At 34.4% G+C, this 20,515-nt stretch overlaps 1 protein-coding gene across 1 annotated transcript in view; it reads left to right on the top strand.

Annotated features, from left to right (window-relative positions):
• The first annotated feature begins 2,184 nt into the window (after window positions 1–2,184).
• LOC110021843 (U1 small nuclear ribonucleoprotein A) overlaps window positions 2,185–20,515 on the top strand; it is a 31,924-nt gene continuing 13,593 nt past the window's right edge. The window contains exons 1-7 of the mRNA XM_020720518.1: window positions 2,185–2,597; window positions 6,152–6,214; window positions 6,923–7,010; window positions 7,437–7,512; window positions 7,727–7,778; window positions 8,455–8,564; window positions 8,657–8,726. Of these exons, the coding sequence (XP_020576177.1) occupies window positions 2,289–2,597; window positions 6,152–6,214; window positions 6,923–7,010; window positions 7,437–7,512; window positions 7,727–7,778; window positions 8,455–8,564; window positions 8,657–8,726 (768 nt within the window). The 5' untranslated portion in view covers window positions 2,185–2,288. The remainder of the gene's footprint in view (window positions 2,598–6,151; window positions 6,215–6,922; window positions 7,011–7,436; window positions 7,513–7,726; window positions 7,779–8,454; window positions 8,565–8,656; window positions 8,727–20,515) is intronic.

Genomic DNA, 20,515 nt, shown 5'->3' with positions numbered 1-20,515 from the left:
AATTTCTTGGATTTTTAATGTGTTTGGCTGAGACCTCACAGTCACATTTTTTTATTTATGTTTTTTTGTTCAATATAGTTTTTGTTTAATTCAATTCTCTTGTAGATATCTAAGCCTTAATTTAATTTTATGGTCAGACTAATAATTTTTTAGTTTTTATCTCTGTAGAAAACATGAGCTCCAGGACTTCAGGGACCTCCCGAGTTGTGTTGTGTTACTACGGACTGCAAGCTCCCTTACTCACGTCACGTCAGACTCACAACTATGAGAGACAGTTCTACGGTAGCCTCAGGGGTGTTTTTGCGATGTGCTGTTTCTTCCCTTTGGCCGACATTTCGTCATATTCCACTGCCGACAGTGATCGAGAAACGATAGTTTCCCAGGAGGACAGTGCAACTGATAATTTTCGTTAGTTGATGCTCTTTCAGTTGGATTTTGTTAGTTGTATTTCATTGGGTATTCGATTGATTTGTTCTATGGAAATTTCTTGGTTTTTGAATGTGTTTGGCTGATATCTCACACTCACATTTTTTTTTATTTATGTTTTTTTGTTCAATGCCATTTTCTTTTAATTCAATTCTTTTGTGGATATCTAAACCTTAATTTAATTTTCTGATCGGACTGATGATTTTTTAGCTTTTATCTCTGTAGAAACATGAGTTTCAAAATTTCAGGGACCTTCAGAGTTGCGTTTAGGGCTGTCAAAAAAGCTCATTCTTCGCGAACAGTTCGTGTTTATGAACAGTTCGTGTTCAGTTTGTCAATGAGTTCGTGTTCGATTCGTTCGATAAGCAAATGAGAAGAACATGAACAATTTTTTTTTGTTCGGTTAGTTAAATAAACCAAACAAGGCCAGTGATGCGTTCATTCGTGTTCGAATCGTTATTGTTCGAAATATAAAATAGTTTAAAATAATTATCTATAAAAAATTTATGATATTTTAAAAAATTAAATTTTATAAATTATAATATATAATAAATTAATAATAATAATAATATATTAATGTATTATATTAGTAATATACTAATATATATATTATATATTTATATAATATAAGTTATATAATTAATGTAATATATTATTTATATATATTAATATTAGGGATGTCAAACTGGCTCATCGTTCGCAAACAACTCGTGTTCGGCTGGTTCGTTAAGAAACGAACACGAACAGTGACTTCACGAACAATTTTGAACACAAGCTTATTTCAAACAAACTAAATTTTAAACGAAACCAACAAGAGCACAAACTCTATTCGTTCGTGTTCGGTTCGTTTACACCCCTAGTTGTGTTGTATTACTGCGGACTACAGACTCCTGTACTCATGTCACGTCAGACTCACAACTACGAGAGACAGTTCTACGGTTGCCTCATGGGTGTTTCTGTGATGTGCAATTTCTTTCGTTGGGCCAACATCCCGACATATTCTTTTGCCGATAGTGATTGGGATAGGATGGTTTTCTAGGATGAAAATTTAGCTGATGACATACGTCGTCAGAGTTTTAAAATCAACATTTTAATAATTTTAATTGTATTTGTAATTGTTTGTATCTTTATTTTATCAGCTTTGATACTCATGTGTAAGTGCGGACTGTATCTTATTTTTTTTAAACTGTTATGTATTGGTTTTAAACAACATTACTTAATTGTATCAGCTTTGATACTCATGTGTAAGTGCGGACTGTATTTTATTTTTTTTAAACTGTTATGTATTGGTTTTCTACTTCTGTTATATCAATTATATTGCCCAAATAGTTCTATTACAAACAACATTACTTAATATGGACAAAATGATCATTTATCCAAAAACAACTGCAAATAAATGTGCGTTTGAGGCAGCTTGTGGGGTGACCCACAGGGTTCGACCCGTGACCTGCGTTTAATGTAAAAAACAAACCGTGTTTTCGGATAAGCTGTCGAAACGTGATTTCCAAACGGTGAGACATCGTTTTTAAAACATCGTCCGCACTTATAAGCTGACCCAAACAGACCCTAAATTGCTATGAATAAGTTCCTTCAAACAACCAACCATCTTATTATGATAATCTGTAAATTATCAGATTATAAATAATGCTCAGCTGTCTCCAAACAGACCCTAAATCTTATATAAATCTTGCCACCAATTAGCATCTTTAAAATTAAAAAAATGTTACATTCCGATTATGTGTATTAGGGTGTAAATGCACAAAATCTTAAATAGATATCCGTATGAAAAATCCCATCCTTAGCGGCTGCCCGATAAATACTGCAGCGTCCCATCGTTCCCATCACCGGAGAAACCCTCCTCCATGGAAGCCACTCCTTCCTCTTACCATCAACACACGCTGCCTCCTTCCAGTTCCCACTATCCGTATCACCATCCGCCGCCGGCCGATGAACCCCTGCCGACGTACTTTCATTCGCAGCATCCGCTTCAACCTCCGGTCTCCCGCTACGCTCTCCCGCATCCCCCTCCCCCTACCCATCACGATGAAGTCCGGACCCTCTTCATCGCTGGTCTTCCCGACGACTGCAAGTCACGGGAGATTTATAACCTCTTCCGAGAATACCCTGGCTACGTGTCGTCCCATCTTCGGAGCTCCACTGATTCCTCTCGAGTAATTATTGATCTCCATCTCTGTCTCTTTGTTTATTTATGGTGTAGGTTGGAATCTGCAACATCCTTTATGTGGCTGTGTATCGTGCTGCTTCAACCCTTCGGTTGTGGGTGCATTGTTTATTTTAGTGTGGTTTTCGTTTAATCACTCGGAAGTTTAGATGGCGAGTGTTTTGTTAAGAGGTCTCTGTACTATTTGGTGGAACTTTACAGGGTGAGGGTAAAAGCTTGTTCATGGAAATTGAAAATGGATGATTTAGATACAATTCAGCTGGTTTTGAGTCAGCAAGATACTTCAACGAATGTTAAATTGAGGAGTTATGATTCCTGATTCGGGAAATAACCTTTTTGTTTTATCTTCAGAAGCACGTTTCTTCTGATTGTTGTCAATTTCTCAGTACCAACTTTTTGCTTTTGCAAACTCTCTGCGATGTGAACCCAGTTGTAATTAGTTTAGAAAATAAATTTGGTTAATTATTGAGAGTGATTAGCTTGTGATAATCTCATAACTCTATAATTAACCCTAATTGGGGATTATGGGGCATGAAGCGTAATGACTGAATTTACATCTTCATAAATATTATTTATAACAAATAGCAGACAGTAAGCTATATCTAACTTTATTCCCTCGAACATTAGGGCTTATGGAAAATCCTATATCCCTCGCTTTTCCCCTTTGGCTCTTAATTATCGACTTAAGTTATAAAAGTAAGAGGTTTTTGACAGTTTGTATGAGATCAGGTTGGTATTAGAGCATTGTTCTTTAATACAAGTTGCACATAAATAGAGGATAGCAAGGTATTGGAGAAGGAATTCTTTGTGTAGCACCAAAAAAATAAAAGCAGAGTTAAGACAGGAGTGGTTGAAATGATTGAGAGTGAAAATCTTCCAAATCTAGCTAAACAAGTGGCTAGATGATTGTCTCAGAAAGTAGTTTCTATGATGCAACTGTTGAAGATGCAATTTTTTGGTTTCACCAAATTATAATAACCCAATTGCTGCACAAAAAATGCTCATGAAAGCAAATGTTGTTAACATGGGTGGATTTATAGGGATGAATATGTGATTGTCACCATTGGCAATGAAGAAGAGCATGACCTTTCAAGGTGGAAAGAAAAGTGGGCATGTCTATTTATAATGGAATAATTAACATAAAGAAATTGGACTTGTGGATTGATGAACCAAAAACTGATTTCATTACACAGTTATAGAATGTGTGATAATATCGGCCTTTTCTGATTGAAACTTTGCTATTATGCTTTGGTATGGTGGAATGCACATCTAAAAAATATTGTTCATCAAGAAGTAACTTGAGGACAATTTAAGGGGTTGATTTTTCATGAATTATATTCTAGAAGTTATGTAGAGGACCTATGCAAGAAATGAAAATATGAGGCAACCACTAGTATAGTCTATGTAAGGGGACACTACAAAGTTTTTTGCGCTCAACTGTCAATTTGGGAGTAAATATTGTAAATATGAAAACATCAATGAAGTAAACCTCAAGGCTTTTCTCTTAATCTACAATTAAACTCCACTTATTCCTTATTGTTGATTGAACGGGCTTGTATGATGGCGATGCCATAGAAGTGATAGAACAAAAGAACTGAGATAGTATAGAGAAGAACTAATAACCTTTATAAGAAGGGTCCTATTTCTCTAAAAATAAATAGGGAATAAGGCATCTAATTATCTTATGACTATCCTTTCTTCTAAAAACAATACCTTTGGTAAGTTCTATGACCATTGTTAGAGACCTACCAGCACAAAGGAGAAATGTTGGAAGATACATTTTGAACTGTTGGATGAGAAAGAAAAATTAACTACTTTAATAGTGGACACCTTAATAATGAGTCTTGTGGACAAGCCATATATCTTTTATCTTTAATGAAAATGCTAAAAGGATATTGTTGCGGGGCATCCCTTTAATATAAACATGTAACATGAATTACTTTTAGAATACAGGTCAAGCAATTGGTGATCAACGTTATCATTGACACAAATGGTTAAAATAACCTCATATTTGTCAATTTGTTTTAGAAATTAGGGTTGGACATCCGTCTAGGTTCTTATCCTTTGGGTTGGATCCTGAAAGGATTAGAAATAAAGATTGATTGTCAGTTTGGACTCACGTTCTTTATGACAATGGCTACATTGACTATATTTAGTGTGATGTAGTTCCTTTGACATCCGATAGGTCATCTTTGGTTGCCTATACTTAAACGATAGATATGCAGCACTACATCAACAATCATACTTGTTCTTGTTCATAAAAAACTGAAAGGACCTTGTTGAAGGACAACAGCAATTCCTTGATGAGACATGGTAAAATAGGCCAAGCATGAAATATTATCAAAGCTCGCTAGAAGTTCTTATTATTGCTTGTTTGTCTTGTTGAAGCAGAATAGACATGCTTAGCCCCCTCTGTTGTGGGTAAGAATGGTGACATGCACGTGCAAAAGTTGATTGAGGAGCTCACTTCTTAAGGAGGTCCAATGGTTTCCACTAGAGCGACACATCAAGCATGACATTCAACTAATCGTAGACACATGGCTATTAAATCTCGTACTGTACCAAAATTCAGAATAAGCTAAAAAGCAGGCTATGCTTAGGAATGGAGTGATTCAATTCAGAAGTTCTCCATTTGGATAACTAATTGTGGTGATTCTCAAGTAGGACGACGTGGATGATAAATGCCAAATATCATATCCTTAGAAAAGAATAGTGTAAAAATCATTATCTTTTCCTATACATTGATTACCAGCTAGACCAATTAAAGCCGCCAACATATTCTCTTAGCTATGTTTCAAATATGACCATCTCTAAGTGCAGATAAATGAGAATGCAACTGGTAAGATTGTGTGAAGTTGTTTATATGAATGGATTGTGAGTCACCCTTGCTGCCTGTTTGCTACTGATGAAAGACATTATGCTTTTTACCATTATGACTTCATTATTGTCAAACGAGATAATATATTTATCTTTAATAAGTTTTGGGAGTACCATTCAGAACATGAGGACGGTTTTTGACCTGATGCAACAATGTTAACTCCACCTCTTGAAGTTTGCAAAGAAGTCTGTCCTTTATCTGAGTTTGAGGTGAGCAACTGTATCCAGGAGTGGACAAGATCATATAAAATGACACATGTAAGGAACTTCTTGGGCGTCTTCCTTCATCATTTGCTAGTAGCTCTTTGCCCTTTATATGCCATTTCTAGAGAAAATTCCAAATTTTAATGGAGCCAATGGTATGAAATACTTTCCACTACCAAAGAGAAAAATAAGTGAGGCACCATTGCTAACCTTGCCTAACTTGCAAGGACCCATCAAATTGGAGGCAAATGCAAGTGGATATGTCATGTTATGTTGCATAATATGCAGCCACATAGATGGAATAAGAAGAAATATCAGTGTATGTGTCAAATATGTGTGTGAAGGTATATGATTTCAGATTGTGATGCAATGCTTGATACACAGAGAACCCCATTTTAATCTTTGATGATGTAGTTTCTTATTTTGATGATTAGCTCATTCTTATCTTTCTTTGGTTTACAGCCATATGCATTTGCTGTCTTCGCTGACCAGCAGTCTGCGGTTGCTGCAATGCATGCTTTGAATGTAAGAATTTATTCAACATCTTTTTATATGTATATGGATGATTCTTTTAGCTTTTATTTGCTTTGCTGGAACTTTACAAATCTAGAAAACGAAAACATATGTTTTGCTTTTATTTGCTTATCATAACAGCTACTCAGTTTAACTATGTTGAGATTAAACAACATCTGGAGAGTTTGTTGCTTCCCTTCACTGGATTTGAGCCATATTAACTGCAAGTAAAGTCTATTTCCTAGGCTGCGTGGTAATTTTCCCAAACTGATACTAGGGTTTAATGTTTTAAAACCCAAAAGATACACGAAATACAGCTAAGAAAAGCTTAAGCATGATCTCTAATTAGCAATGTCCTTGTTTTTTTTTTATGTCAATAATTGCACTAAGTGCAAGAAGCATTTTCCCAATGGGGAGGTTGGGGTGGGTTTGATGTTTACAGTTTTGTCCTATTGTAGAGGTAAAATGTGCTTGATTTAAACCCATAACCACCAAATTAGATAGAAATCTTAGTTTCTGTTAACTGAAATTCCATTTGCAGATCTGACCCTCATTGTTCTGCTTTTAACCTAACTGGCCAGTTTATAGTTTAGTTTGATGGAAATCTAATTTTGAAAATGTAACTGATTGACTGCTTTTGACTCTTTACTGTCATCATCTTACTCACTACTAAAGTGCTTTGCTTTATTTTTAACTAATGATATTTCTTTCGTCTCATAGGGCTTGGTTTTTGATCTTGAGAATAATTCAACTCTTTACATTGATCTTGCGAGGTCCAATTCCAAATCTACTAAACACCAAATAAAAGGTTAGTATTTAACATTTGTAAGTGCTGTAATGCTCTTTTGGGAGTTGTATGCCTTGCTTAAGAACAAATGGTCTTGTTCATCCCAGTCAAAAGTCCTTCCCAAACCCGCACATTTGTGCATCTATTATTATTTTCAAGATACTCCTAGGTCTTTTTCAATATCCTTCCCAAAAACTTTTGAACTGCAAATAGTTTCACTATAAGCTAGTTTATATTTAGAGAAAACTGTAAAGTGTCATAACAATTAACAAGTTCCTGTCTGAGTTTTCAAGAAATTGCTTAGTATAATCAACTTTTCTAACTATTAGGTATCTCAGGTTGTCTGTTCTTATTTTCTTTTTATCTTTAGTGATTACAACTTACTAATCACATGTGACACTCCTCAAGCTCATGTTGCACATGTCTGAACACTTTGCGCACTAGCAGGTGTTGGGAGCAATATACACATGCCTGGAAAGGTTAATTCTGCTTACAGCACATATGATTATCCTTCTACACAAAGGTTAAGGCACACTGCTTAATGTTTAGTTTTTTGTATTTGAGTTTTATTCAAGTTAAATATGCAATTTTTTAGATATGATCAAGCTTAATGATATAATTGATTGTCATTTAGAGAGCGTGGTTAGATGGAATATGATCCTTGAACTTTGTCATTTTGCTTTGGCTATTTTGTATAAGCAGTTTGAGACTTAGTTTGTTTTGTTCGTTTCTTGCAGTCATATTAGCTTTCACTATGATGAAGCTCATGAAGTGGACCCAAAAAAACTGGTGGGCTCTTTGTCTTAATTCACATTCCAATAACAAACTTGTTATTGTTCTATATGGATTGACTTCTTCTACAAATTATTTCAAGAATGTTTTTGTAGATGATTATTAGCTGAGTTCGAAGGTATAATAAATAGATAAATAAATAAATAAAGAGTTATAAGGTATAAGGTATATGGATATACCTGATGAAAGAAAAAAAAAAGAAAAAAAGGTATATTCATATACTTTAGATTGCTGTTATTAAATGGGTAATGACCATTTTATTTGGATAGCCCATATATAACTTCTTTTTTAGAAAGCATGATACAATCTCAAGCTCATTCCATTTCCTAGTCTGCCTCTGAAGGTTTTTTTTCCATAATGTTCTTCAATATCTGCAGATGTTTGTTTCTACAGTCATGATTTATGCTATTGCTGCTTTCATTTCCCATCATTCAGTTTAAAAATATATTTCTTGCTGATTTTCGTGTTCTTTACTCTTTGTTGGAAGAATGATACTTGTTATTTACACGGCACAAACAATTTTGTACTGGGAATTTGTTTCACCAAATGCAGAAATTTCTCTAGTTTCAAATTCACCTTTCATGAACTTCTGCAAGTGCCTTTTTTTTTTCTTTTGCATGCTAGCCCAAATTCCTACGGTTAGTACTTTAATTATGTCTTCTTGGAATTGCAGACTTCTTCAAAAACTTATGCTCTTCAAAATAATCCTCCTTGCCCTACACTTTTTGTGGCTAATCTTGGTCCAACTTGTTCTGAGCAAGAGCTGACAAGCATCTTTTCCAAGTCAGAGAAATTTATTATTTTATATGTACTGTAAATGTTATTAATACTATTTTACTTCAGTGAGTTCCGATAATCTTTGCTTTGCCATGTAGATACCCAGGCTTTTTAAAATTGTTGCTGCAAAAGAGAAACGGGGTTTCTGTTGCATTTGCTGACTTTCAGGTAATTGTTGTTATTCTATTTTCATTTTATATATTTTTTTCGTATGTATTTGAAACTGTTGTTACTAGAGAAGTTCTTTTAGGTTTATAATTTGAATAAATATGTTAATGCTAAGTTGTCCGTTTATTATATGATCAGCCTATAAATGCATGCTTGGCTGATGCTATCCGCCTTATTTTATTCTAAGAAAGTTGATTTTATGAAGCTTAAACATTTTTATCTTAATTTGGCCTTCTGAGCATATATATATATATATATGTGCGTGTGTGTGTGCGTGTGTGTGTGTGCGTGTGTGTGTGTGCGCGCGCGTGTGTGTAGAATTAACTACGACAGAAATTGCGGTCAGACGATATCAACATCATATATATATGTGCGTGTGTGTGTGTGTGTGTGTGCGAGCGCGCGCGCGCGTGTGTGTAGAATTAACTACGACAGAAATTGCGGTCAGACGATATCAACATTTTATTTTATTTTTCATAAAAATTTTCAGAAACTTATATATTTTTATTTTATTTTTCATAAAAATTTTCAGAAACTTCTAATATATAAAAACGTAATTATACCATAAATTACAATAAAAGTAAACATTCAGAAACAACTTAATCTGAAAATCACATCTCAACCAGTAAAGAGCAGTGTATCAATATCTACAGGAAACAATATAAAAAACTACAAACACTTGATAACTAGTACTTATTAGCTATGGTTCTCTTCCTTTAAATTAAATCTCTTCTACGAGACATATCAACCTGAAAGAAAATATTAACTTCAACTGTAAATTTGATTTAATGAATAATTATAATCTAATATGGATTAAATTATGATGTTTGTTATGCATGAATGACCTAAAGAAAGTACAATTTATTATTTTGTAAAACGTTAAACTTTCACTTTAATTTTATTTATTTCTGTTTCACCTTAAATATTTATCATTTTAACATCTTTAATGATCATAATAAGATTACTGCCATACCCGAATGTATCCTAAAAAATGTGTTCGAAGACACTCTAAAAAATGTATTCGAATGTACTCTCAAAAGGTACTCGATGGTACTCTCCTTTTGTATCCGAAGGTACACCTTTATCATTTTCTGTTGCGTGCACGGGTCTTTTGCATCATCTGTCAGTACTAACTGAGAATAATTTTGTATGATTAATCATTTACTTAATATTTCATATCAATTAAAATTCTTTATAACACATTTTCATATGTAAGTTATTTTCCTCACGTTCTTTATGTTATTCAGACTTTCAATATACAAGCTATAACTAAAAAAATTTATTTTAAACCATTTAATAAAATAATAATTCATTTACTAAAATATTAATGTAATGCATAAAAGAAAATAATCACTTGTAAATCTTTATCTTATCTCTCTCGAATGTCTTGCTTCACCTCTTCCTTAAAGCCCAAAAATTTAACGGATTCTTTCACACTTTTTAATCTAAAAAAATTTAGTAACATTAATTACTTTAGCATATTGTATCATTAATTTTCATAATAACATAAGGCTTAACATTTACCTTTTAGATTTTTCAAGTCGGTCTCATCCCTTGCACCCTTCTCCAACTTTTTCTTCGAATATGAATTCACCATTTGTTAGTGTCCTGAATTCAATAAAACTTTTTATTAGTATTATTATTAAACACACTTTTTTAATATATATATATATATATATATATTACTTAAAAAAAAAAATCCTACCTTATAACTTTTCGGCCAGCTGCTCTAGCTGAAGAGCGCTTTTTCGGTCAGGAGACCTGACGGTTCGCATGATACGCTGACCAATTAAATTTGGCCGTGTGGAAAATGTGGGACCCGCTTGTCCATGTAATTGAAAAAAAAAATTCACTAAAGGCTGACCGACCCGATGTACGAGCCCGCATCTCTTCGAGTTAGAATGTCGAAGAAGATGTTTCAAAAATACTTTCTGCTAGTGTTTTTCTGCTACATTTTCGTTATTCGCTCTGCTAGGGTTTCACATTTCCCTCGTTCGATAGCTTCGAAGCCGTAAGACGATGGCGTTTGATGATCCAGAGTATGCACAGGCCGAAGAGAGCTCAAGAGCAGTATCAGAAGAGGCTGAGAATACGGAGGTCGAGCAGCCAATGAAGTCAAAGAAACAGAAGAAGGAGGCGAAGATGATGGAGGGCATTGAAAGGGAAAACTTGTTTTTGGTAATTGTCATCGTTTTATTCTCAGGTTATGTTTAGGTTATTAGTTTGATTATTATTGGGTTATTATTGAGTTACTCCGAAGCGTAGTACTTATTGGTAGCTATTCCATGTTATTCATCTGTTATTTTTAAATTATTCGTAGGTTATTTGTAAGGTAGGCATATCTTATTCTCTTGTTAAACTTGGGTTATTTTTGGGTTACTTGTGGGTTATTTTTCAGGTTATTCGTAGGTTATTTTTTGGTTATTTTTAAGTTAACTCGTGAGTTATTTTTAGTTTATTCTCTGGTTATTCCTGGGTTATTTTTAAGGTACTTGCAGGTGATTTTTAATTTATGCGTAGGTTATTCGTAGGTTATTCTTTGGTTATTTTTAAGTTATTTGCAGATTTATGCGCAGGTTATTCATAGGTTATTCATAGGGTATTTTTAGGTTATGTCAGATTATTCGTAGGTTATTTGTACGTTATTTTTAGTATATTATTTTGTTAATTTTGAAGTAATACGTAAGTTATTCCTGTGTTATTTGTAAGTTATTTTTAAGTTATAAGTATGTTATTCTTTGGTTATTCCTAGGTTATTTTTAAGGTATTATTTTGTTAATTTTTAAGTTATGAGTAGGTTATTATTAGGTTATTCCTGGGTGATTTTGAGGATATTTTTAAGTTATTTTTAGGTTATTCCTACTTTATTTCTGGGTTATTTGCAGGTGATTTATAAGTTATGCGCAGATTATGCGTGAGTTATTTCTGGGTTATTTTTAGGGTATTGCTTTGTTAATTTTGAAGTATTGCGTGAGTTATTCCTGGGTTATTTTTAGGGTATTGTTTTGTTAATTTTGAAATAATGCGTGGTTTATTCCTAGGTTATTTGTAGGTTATTTTTAAGTTATGCATAAGTTATTCGTAGGTTATTCCTGGGTTATTTTTAGGTTATTTGCAGGTTTATGCGTATGTTATTCATAGGCTATTCCTAGGATATTTTTAGGTTATGCATAAGTTATTCGTAGGTTATTTCTGGGTTATTTTTAAGGTATTGTTTTGTTAATTATTATGTTCTGCGTAAGTTATTGTTGATGTAGTTTTAGGGTATTCCAGTATTAATAACAGTATTAATAACAATATTAATAACATGCGTCTTATTCCTGTATATTGATGAATAAGCATTCTTTGGTTATTCCATGCATCTTATTCCTATAGGTTGATGAATAAACAATCAATGAGTTGTAGATGCCGACCATCAGCAGTTAGAGAGGTGTTAGATAAGGTTCGGTCAATTGTCTCTCGGGAGACGTGGTCAACTCTGGAAAGAATGAAGCTTAATCAGTTTTTTGATCTGTCCCCCTATCCTCAAAATCACATCCTAACCATGCACATATTGAATTGTTGGGATATGAATAGATTGGTTTTCAGATTGTGGGGGGGTGCGGGGGGGAAGAGCTGAGTTTTGATGCAAACCAAGTTCTTGTGGATTGGCATGCCCAACAAAGGTCCTACAGTAACTTGGTCTAAAAAACCCGTCAATGACGTAGATGCAAGGCGAGCAAAGAGTGAACTATTGGAGAGTTCATCTGCTAGTCTTGATGAACTTATTATTAAATTTTTGTTGTCTAATTTATTATTTTCTTCCAGCAATTTTAGTGTACCCACATGACTATTTTCATTTGCTGAGAATGTAGATAGTTTTTCTTCATTTAATTGTGCCGCAACAGTATGTGATCACCTAATTGAGCAGGTCAATACTTGCGCCATGAAAATAAGGATGGGTCAGTCATTTAGATACATAAACACATGAACGGGTTTGTTTTTCTTCAAACAGTTAGTATATTGCTCAACCTCAATCAAAAAATTTTATTTTCATCTTATTTGGGTTATATGAATTTTTGATTTATTAATTGTGTTTATGTAACTGTTGTTTTATGAGCGCACACTTGTGATAGCCTCGGCTTATCCTGACGCAAGACCTCGTATGTTGAGGTGGCCAATAAATACAGGGTGGAACCCTTCGAAGAATTATTTATTCTTTAAGAAGCTTAGTCCTGTACATGTGAATGATATTAATGTCTGTTTTAAGTTCAAGATTATGTTTAGTATTTGACCACCTTATTTAATTCTTATAATGAATGTTTTTGTAGGTTCTTGATTCTTTTGTTGATTTAATATACGAGGAGCATAGTTTACTTGCCTCTCTAGTTGACCCGATCTCGTCTCCTGCAAAGTTTATTGGAGAACCCGAAATTCACACTCATCGAACAACACTAGAGTCTCATGATGCTATTCCTTTTGTACAGACTCGCAGCATCCCGCCACCTACACATTCACATTTTGGTTTTGAAGAGATATGACAAACTTTGAGGGAACAACAACAAATTTTAGTTCAATTGAAGGATTCAGTAAATAACTTAAAATATTTTTTGGAGTATTCACTGATGGAGGTAAAGACCGACATCAACGAAATAAAGAAAAAAATAAATAAAGTTCCCATGGAATCTCCTGTAGATTCTGAATTTACTGGGAAAAACCCAGAAAAGGAAGAAGAACCACCTGCTCATATTGAGCAAGCGTCGGAACAGGAGTGGGGACCCGATATTCTTGAAGAAGAACAGCCGATAGGTAGAATGACTGCTTTCGATGAAGCTGCACCTGATAGTGAAACTAATAAATGTGTCGGGGAACCTGGAGAAGGCATCCCTAAAGACCTAATTGATAGCTTAGTCCGAAGAATCAAGTCCAGAGGATTGAGGAAAAAGAGGATGGTTAGTTCTCCATTTGTTGTTGTGAAGAGAAAGAAGATGGAAGAAGTTCCGACCTCGAATATAGATGATTTAGCACAACATATTTATGAGTCTTCTACGCCAATTATCATACCATCTCCACAGCTCGATGAAGCTAGGGAAAGGAGGCTGAAGAAACTTGGGAGGAGGTATGTACAAAACAGGTGATAGATACTTGTTTAAGAATGTACAGAGAAAGGTATGTATAAAACAAAACACTTTTTCTGTCAATTGTTTATTAAATCTAATAAATATTGTTCAATCAATTTGCAGGGTTGACATAATAATTGCTCAGGGTCACATTCATATAAGTCGAAATGACCTTGAAGCACTTTGGGATAATAAAGAGGTAGGGGTAGAACATGTAGATTTGTTTGTCATTGGATTAGATAACCGTCGGTGTCAGTCCCCTGATTCTTTTATACCCTATTTGTACGTCTCTCTGACACATTTGGTAAGTAATAAAATTCCCATTAATGTTAATTGTTCATGCTCTTTTTAAACTCATTTATTTTGTATATGCAGGGGTTTAGATACCATCCTCTTCGAGATATTGTTGCCCACATCACAGTGGAAGCTGTATCTCAGGCAGAGACAATTTTAGTTTCAATAATTAATAATAGGCATTGGACTCTACTTGTTGGGAACTAGAAGGATCGCAAATGAAGATTCCACGACTCATTGCCAAATAAAATGCATTTGGGAGTCACACGGCATGATAAAATTCTAAGTCTTATCTAACTAACAACTGACATAAACTATTTGTTCTTTCATTGTTTTAAACAATCATTTGTATTACCAGATAAGACATCTTCGTAAGGACACCGAGAATGCTTTCCGTAGTGACCCGAGTAATTGGAATGTTATCACGACCAGAGACATTCCCACACAAAGTAATAACGTCTAGGGCTGTTAAAAAAGTTTGTTGTTCGAGAATAGTTCGTGTTCGATTTGTTCGATAAGTAAACGAGACGAACGTGAACAAATTTTTTTCATTCGATTAGTTAAATGAACCAAACACGAGCAGTGATGCGTTCGTTCCTGTTTGAATCGTTATTGTTCGAAATAAAAAATAATTATATATAAAAAAATTATGATATTTTAAAAAATTAAATTTTATAAATTATAATATATAATAAATTAATAATAATATATTAATGTACTATATTAATAGTATACTAATATAAACATTGAATATATATATATATAATATAAATTATATAATTAATATAATATATTATTTATATATATTAATATTGAGGATGTCAAACTGACTCGTCGTTCGCGAACAGCTTGTGTTCGACTCGTTCGTTAAGAAACGAACACAAACAATTACTTTACAAACAATTTCGAAAACGAGCTTATTTCAAACAAACTAAATTTCAAACGAACTGAACACGAACACAAGCTCTATTTGTTCGTGTTCGGTTCGTTTACACCCCTAATAGCGTCGACTACGGTATATTTGTTTGTAAATATATGGAAACAATTGTACAGAAAAACAAGATTAACTGGAAAAACTATTTATTGTAAACCATTGTTCTTAATCGAAAATTTTCTTAAGTGACCCCAGTCATTTAAGATGTAATTAACTATAGGGTTTGCTTTCCCAGTCATTTAAGATGTAATTAACTATAGGGTTTGTTTTTATAGGGAACTTGAAACCCATATAAAATAAACCCTATTTAATTCTTATATTAGGTAGGGGAACTTGTCGGCAAATAAAATATTTCGCAGACTAAACAGATATCATAAAAATTTTTTAGTTTAGGTGATTGAGTCTATTATAGGTGATATGTTTATTCTTTGGGATAAGTGTATTACTTGTGGTATCGTGCTTAGTCACCCAAACTATTCAAAATGTGAGACTCGTTTGGTCTCACCTATTTTTAAATCAAAATGTTACTTTCAAAAATCATTTGTGACGTCCCAACTATTCTAATGTTTGGTTTTTTGTCTTTGAAATGATGTTTAATGTTTAATCCTGCAATTTATTTAAAATTTAGGACTTATATTTGTACGATATCTGATCGTGCAAATAGCCTAAAAAGATAGGAGGATTTACACCGTAACATACAACAACCTCGGAATCCTAAAAGTGTTAGGACTTATAATTACATAATCAAATAGCCTAAAAAGATAGGAGGATTTACACCGTAACATACAACAACCTCGGAATCCTAAAAGTGTTAGGACTTATAATTACATAATCAGGGTTGTGCAAAAGCCTAAAGGTGATATATGAGGGTTTACGCTGCATTAGACAAATTATCTCGAAATCCTAGGGGTTGTTATTTAAACTGAATAGTGTACAGTGTTGTGCATTTATTTTTGTTGTTGCAGATCCACCTTGAAGTTGTTATCATCATCGTGCTGCCCACGGTGTTCGCTCCAAGCTCTTCGTCGTAGCACCTATAGATTTAGTTTTAGTTTTGAAAACGCACCTAACCACTAGGTTATCCTATACTAAGGTATAGTGTGTATTAAAGCAAATAAAACATGTGATATAAAAGAAAAAAGAAATAATATAACATGCTAGGACAATAGTATGACAGGCTAGGAGAACAATATACATGTCAGGAAAACAGCATAACATGTCAGGAAAACAATATAACAGACTAGTAAAATAATATAACATGCTGTGAAATAAAATGTTGTAATGTAAATTAAACCTGTATATTTGAGAGGACTGCTGCTCCTTTAAGCTTAGCTAGTATGTGTTGTGTAAAAAGGAGAAAACACGACCTGAAAAACTTAAGAAAATCGACAAATTGTAGGAAAAAGACAAACAAACAAAACAAAACACAATATCACATATAAAAGACAAAGAATAAGAAATTTATATGTGATATTGAGAATGTTCCCAATTGCTAGGAAGATCTGAGTGTAAGATTCAAGCTCAAATCCCAGAGCATTGGGTATCATTTTTGGTCAAGTTAAGACAATAATTTCATTATTTAATTTAATTAAATCAGTCATGAACCACAACCAAGTGCACCATCGTGTCTAGTGTCCTAATTAACTTATGAGCTAGGGTCAGATGTCTGGTTTTTTAGGTTCATTTAAAAATTAGGATGATGAACTCTCTCTCAGAGTGTGCTCGTAAGACCTAGAAAGCCTACGCTTTAGTTTGAGCCTGAAGTGTTCTAAAGTGTACAATTAAGTGTCTTTCAACTAATCTTCGAACATCTTTAGATCAAGCTTAGCTCGCTATCAGACTCCTAAAACCGAGGGGTAAACTTATAATTTTGGCAAAAGGGTTGTGAAATGTGCTTCAATCCTAGTTAAAGCAATTGTGTTTAAGTTTGTTCAAAGCTTAAGGGACCTAGATGCAAGTCTACTGATCTTTCAATCCATGCTCCTAATCGTCTTTTAAACTCTTAATTTCTTTCAAATCTCAACTATTCTTCCAATTACAATTTCATCTTTCTTATGCAAAAGAAATGGTGAATGGTTTGCTATTCTATCTCCTCTTTAAGTTTCTATCATCTCAACAGACCAAATTTCATTTTTAATTTCCTCTCACTTTCTCTTTTCCTCATATTTTTTTCTTTAAGATCATGAATCATTTCTAAAAAAGAGTTAAATCGAAAATTCTCATTTTTAACTTGACCGTTTAAAAAAAAAACAAAGCCAATGAAAAAAGGAGGCTGATCCACTTTTTAAAACAAAGTCAAATCAGTAAAGCCTAATGCGAAATCGCAAGTGTATCGGCCTAAAGGCGTTTAAAACTCGTTAAAAAAACCGAGTTAATATCAAAAAAGGGTTTAAGAGTCTCAAAATGTAATTTAAACCTACACGAATAAAGTTTTAGAACGTGACGAATAAAACTTTTAAAATGTAGCTCAAACATATTAGTAAAAAGTGCTCCAAGTACGGCTCACCCAATCAATGAGCCGACCTTCACAACAAATGTGAAAGTTTACCACATTAAGATTTGCGTTTGCGGCCAGGGACAATGAAGGCCAGGGACAATGAAGGGGAAAACCAATCCCAAATAAAACATCTTCAATCATAAAAGAACTAAAGAAGAAGGCCAACAGGCACTCCGACAACTTAAGAAAGCTTCAACTTCGATGTGCATGCATCCAACAACAATTCCTAAGTCCAATACATGGGAAGTCCAATGTATGGGGAAAACAGAGAAATATTTTCAGCTTTTATCCAGCTCCAAAGAGTCAAAACCGAGCCTCAACAAATGAGAAAACACGTAGCAATAATAGAGAATGAACATAGAACCTCAGACCAATATTCTACCTATAATGCATTTCAGATTTTTGTAAATAAACTACCCAATAGTTTTAGATTTTGTAGAATATACCAACTATACATTTGAACTCACGGGTAGAGCTGGGAATAAGAGCAAAACAACCACAAAATCAATCACAAATATGCTCACAAACAAGCTTTCGAGTAGAGCCAAGAAGAGAAACAAAATAGCCATTAAACCAACCCCAAACAAGCCCACAAACAAGCTTATTGGTAGAGCTAGGAAGAGGAACAAAACAGTCATTAAACCAACCCCAAACAAACCCACAAACAAGCTTACGGGCATAGCTAGAAAGAGGAACAAAACAGCCACCAAACCATCCCAACAAAGGATACAAGCCTAGTCCAGATAAGAGTGAAACCAAGCCCAACAAATGAATTGAAATAGTGTAAAAACTTCAGCTAACTCCAACCTAGAAGAAGCTCAAAATGAACCGAGCACATAGGTTAAAGCAAAGACCATTTGCTAATACAAATTTGACTCGAAAGAGTCCAAACCCAAACCCAACACATGAACAAACTAAACCCAATGCATAGGGCAAAATAGAAAGAATGCTTCCAACTATAATTCAATCACAAAGAAAAACCAAACAGAGCTCATCCAAATGGGCCAAAGCAGAGAAAAATTTCCAACAAGGATTCAACTTCAAAAAAAACCAAGGCCGAACTTGTCCACATGGGAAAAAACATGACAAAAATTTCCAACATAAATTCAGCGTTAAAGGAGCTAAAACTGAGCATATCAAATGGGAAAAACATAGAAGCATTTCCATTGAAATTTTATATCGAAAAGAGCCAAAACCTAGACCACCAAATGGGCCAAACATATCACATCCTTCCAGCATTTATTGTAAGCATGAATATCAACAATAGAAGCCTTGATAATTTCATTCCAACATGCATTCAAACAAGGGACAGCAAGATAAGCTAGATATGGGCCCCAAAGACATCTTTTCCAACTCATGAAATAGTTTCCAGCATGTGTTATAGCAAGGGGCAACAAGATAAACAAAATATAAGCCCCCAATATAATTTTCAGCTCATAAAAATGATTTCCAACATGCATTTTAATGAGGGGCAGCAAGAGGAATAAAACATACGCCCCAAATATATTTTCCAGCTCATAAAAAGTGATTTCCAGTATATATTCTAACAACGGACAACAAAAGAATCAACACATAAGCCTCAAATATAATTTCCAGCATATATTCAATGTCTTAACTTCAAAATAAACTAAAATACTCCTTCGTTAATCTTTGCAAGAAGATAGAGACGCTTCAACATGCCATCCTTGGTAAAAAAAGAATAGGGAGGAGAAGGAGAGTACCTCTTTAGTGTAGTTGAACACTTAAGAAGAAAAAAAGTAAATTGAAGAAAACACCCCACAGAAATTTTTCCTGAAAGCCTCACACAAATAGCTCCCACGATTTTCTAATTCCCGGTTCGACAAATCCAGGCCGCAAGGTCCTCGAACAACAGAGAGGAAGAAGATATCCTCTCGAACGACAAAAACAGAAAGAAGTAGCTTTCCCATCAGTAAAGAAGAAAGAAAAAAAACAACAAATTCCTCCAAAAGCTTTCTTCTCTTAGAAACCCCTCTTTTTTTTTTCTCAGAATTTTTTTAACAACCCCCTCACACAAAAAACTAACTCCCCAGGAAGCCAAGAGGCAAAGAAAAGAAAAGAGAATGTCAACCGTTTGTCACCCTAGCCAACCAACCGAGAAGAGGAAATGATGAGTCGTAATAAAGGGGGAGAGCGTGTAGACTCGAGTAGGAGCGTCAGCCAGCCCGCCTCCTCTAATTGGAGAACCACACGACTGCCGTGCCACGTAGAGAAGAGGAAGAGACGGGAAGAAGACGGGAGCCGTGTGGATCCACCGTGGAGCTAGGGCACGAACGCGAAAGGGAGTGGGACGCCAAGCAGCTCTGTTCGAACCTGTGATTGGGTCGAATAGAGGAAGGGAGTGCGGGTGAAAACCTAAATAGGACGTAGGTTTTAATAATTTAAGTGATGAAATATAAAAATAATTTATTATTTCTTAAAAATAAAATTCAATTCGAACTTTTCAATCGTGCGTTAAAACATAACAAAATTGATGTCTATTTTGGGTAGTTCTGACGTTCCAAACGCGCTGGTGCGGTCCGTTTCACCACCGGAAGTCGTTTTGACGAACTCATCAATTTACGCGCCAAATTTCTTGTGTCAGAAATATGACAATATGAGTGTTTTTTCCTACTAAAATTGATGTCTCAGACGCGTTGGTGCAATCCGTTTTGTCGTCGGAGGTCGTCCGGAGAAGTTTGCATTTTCACTCGTCCTTTAGGCTCAATTGAAGTCTGACTTCGTGCAATTTTGTAAATTTTGTGCATTTGGTGTGTGTATGTGATGATAAAGTAGTGAGAATGTTTTCTTAAAGCTTAAGGTCTTATTAGGAACTTCTCCTTGAGTTTTCACACAATAGCCCTTAACCGCTCGTACATAAGTCGATGGCATGGCCCAGACGCGTTGGTGCAATCCATTTTGTCGTCGGAGGTCATCCGGAGAAGCGGAGAAGTTTGCATTTTCACTC

The sequence above is a fragment of the Phalaenopsis equestris genome, unplaced genomic scaffold (genome assembly GCF_001263595.1).
Source record: "Phalaenopsis equestris unplaced genomic scaffold, ASM126359v1 Scaffold000149, whole genome shotgun sequence".
Classification (NCBI taxonomy): Eukaryota; Viridiplantae; Streptophyta; class Magnoliopsida; order Asparagales; family Orchidaceae; genus Phalaenopsis; species Phalaenopsis equestris.
Note: the sequence above shows the minus strand (reverse complement) of the source record. Positions and strands in the feature narration are given on the sequence as shown.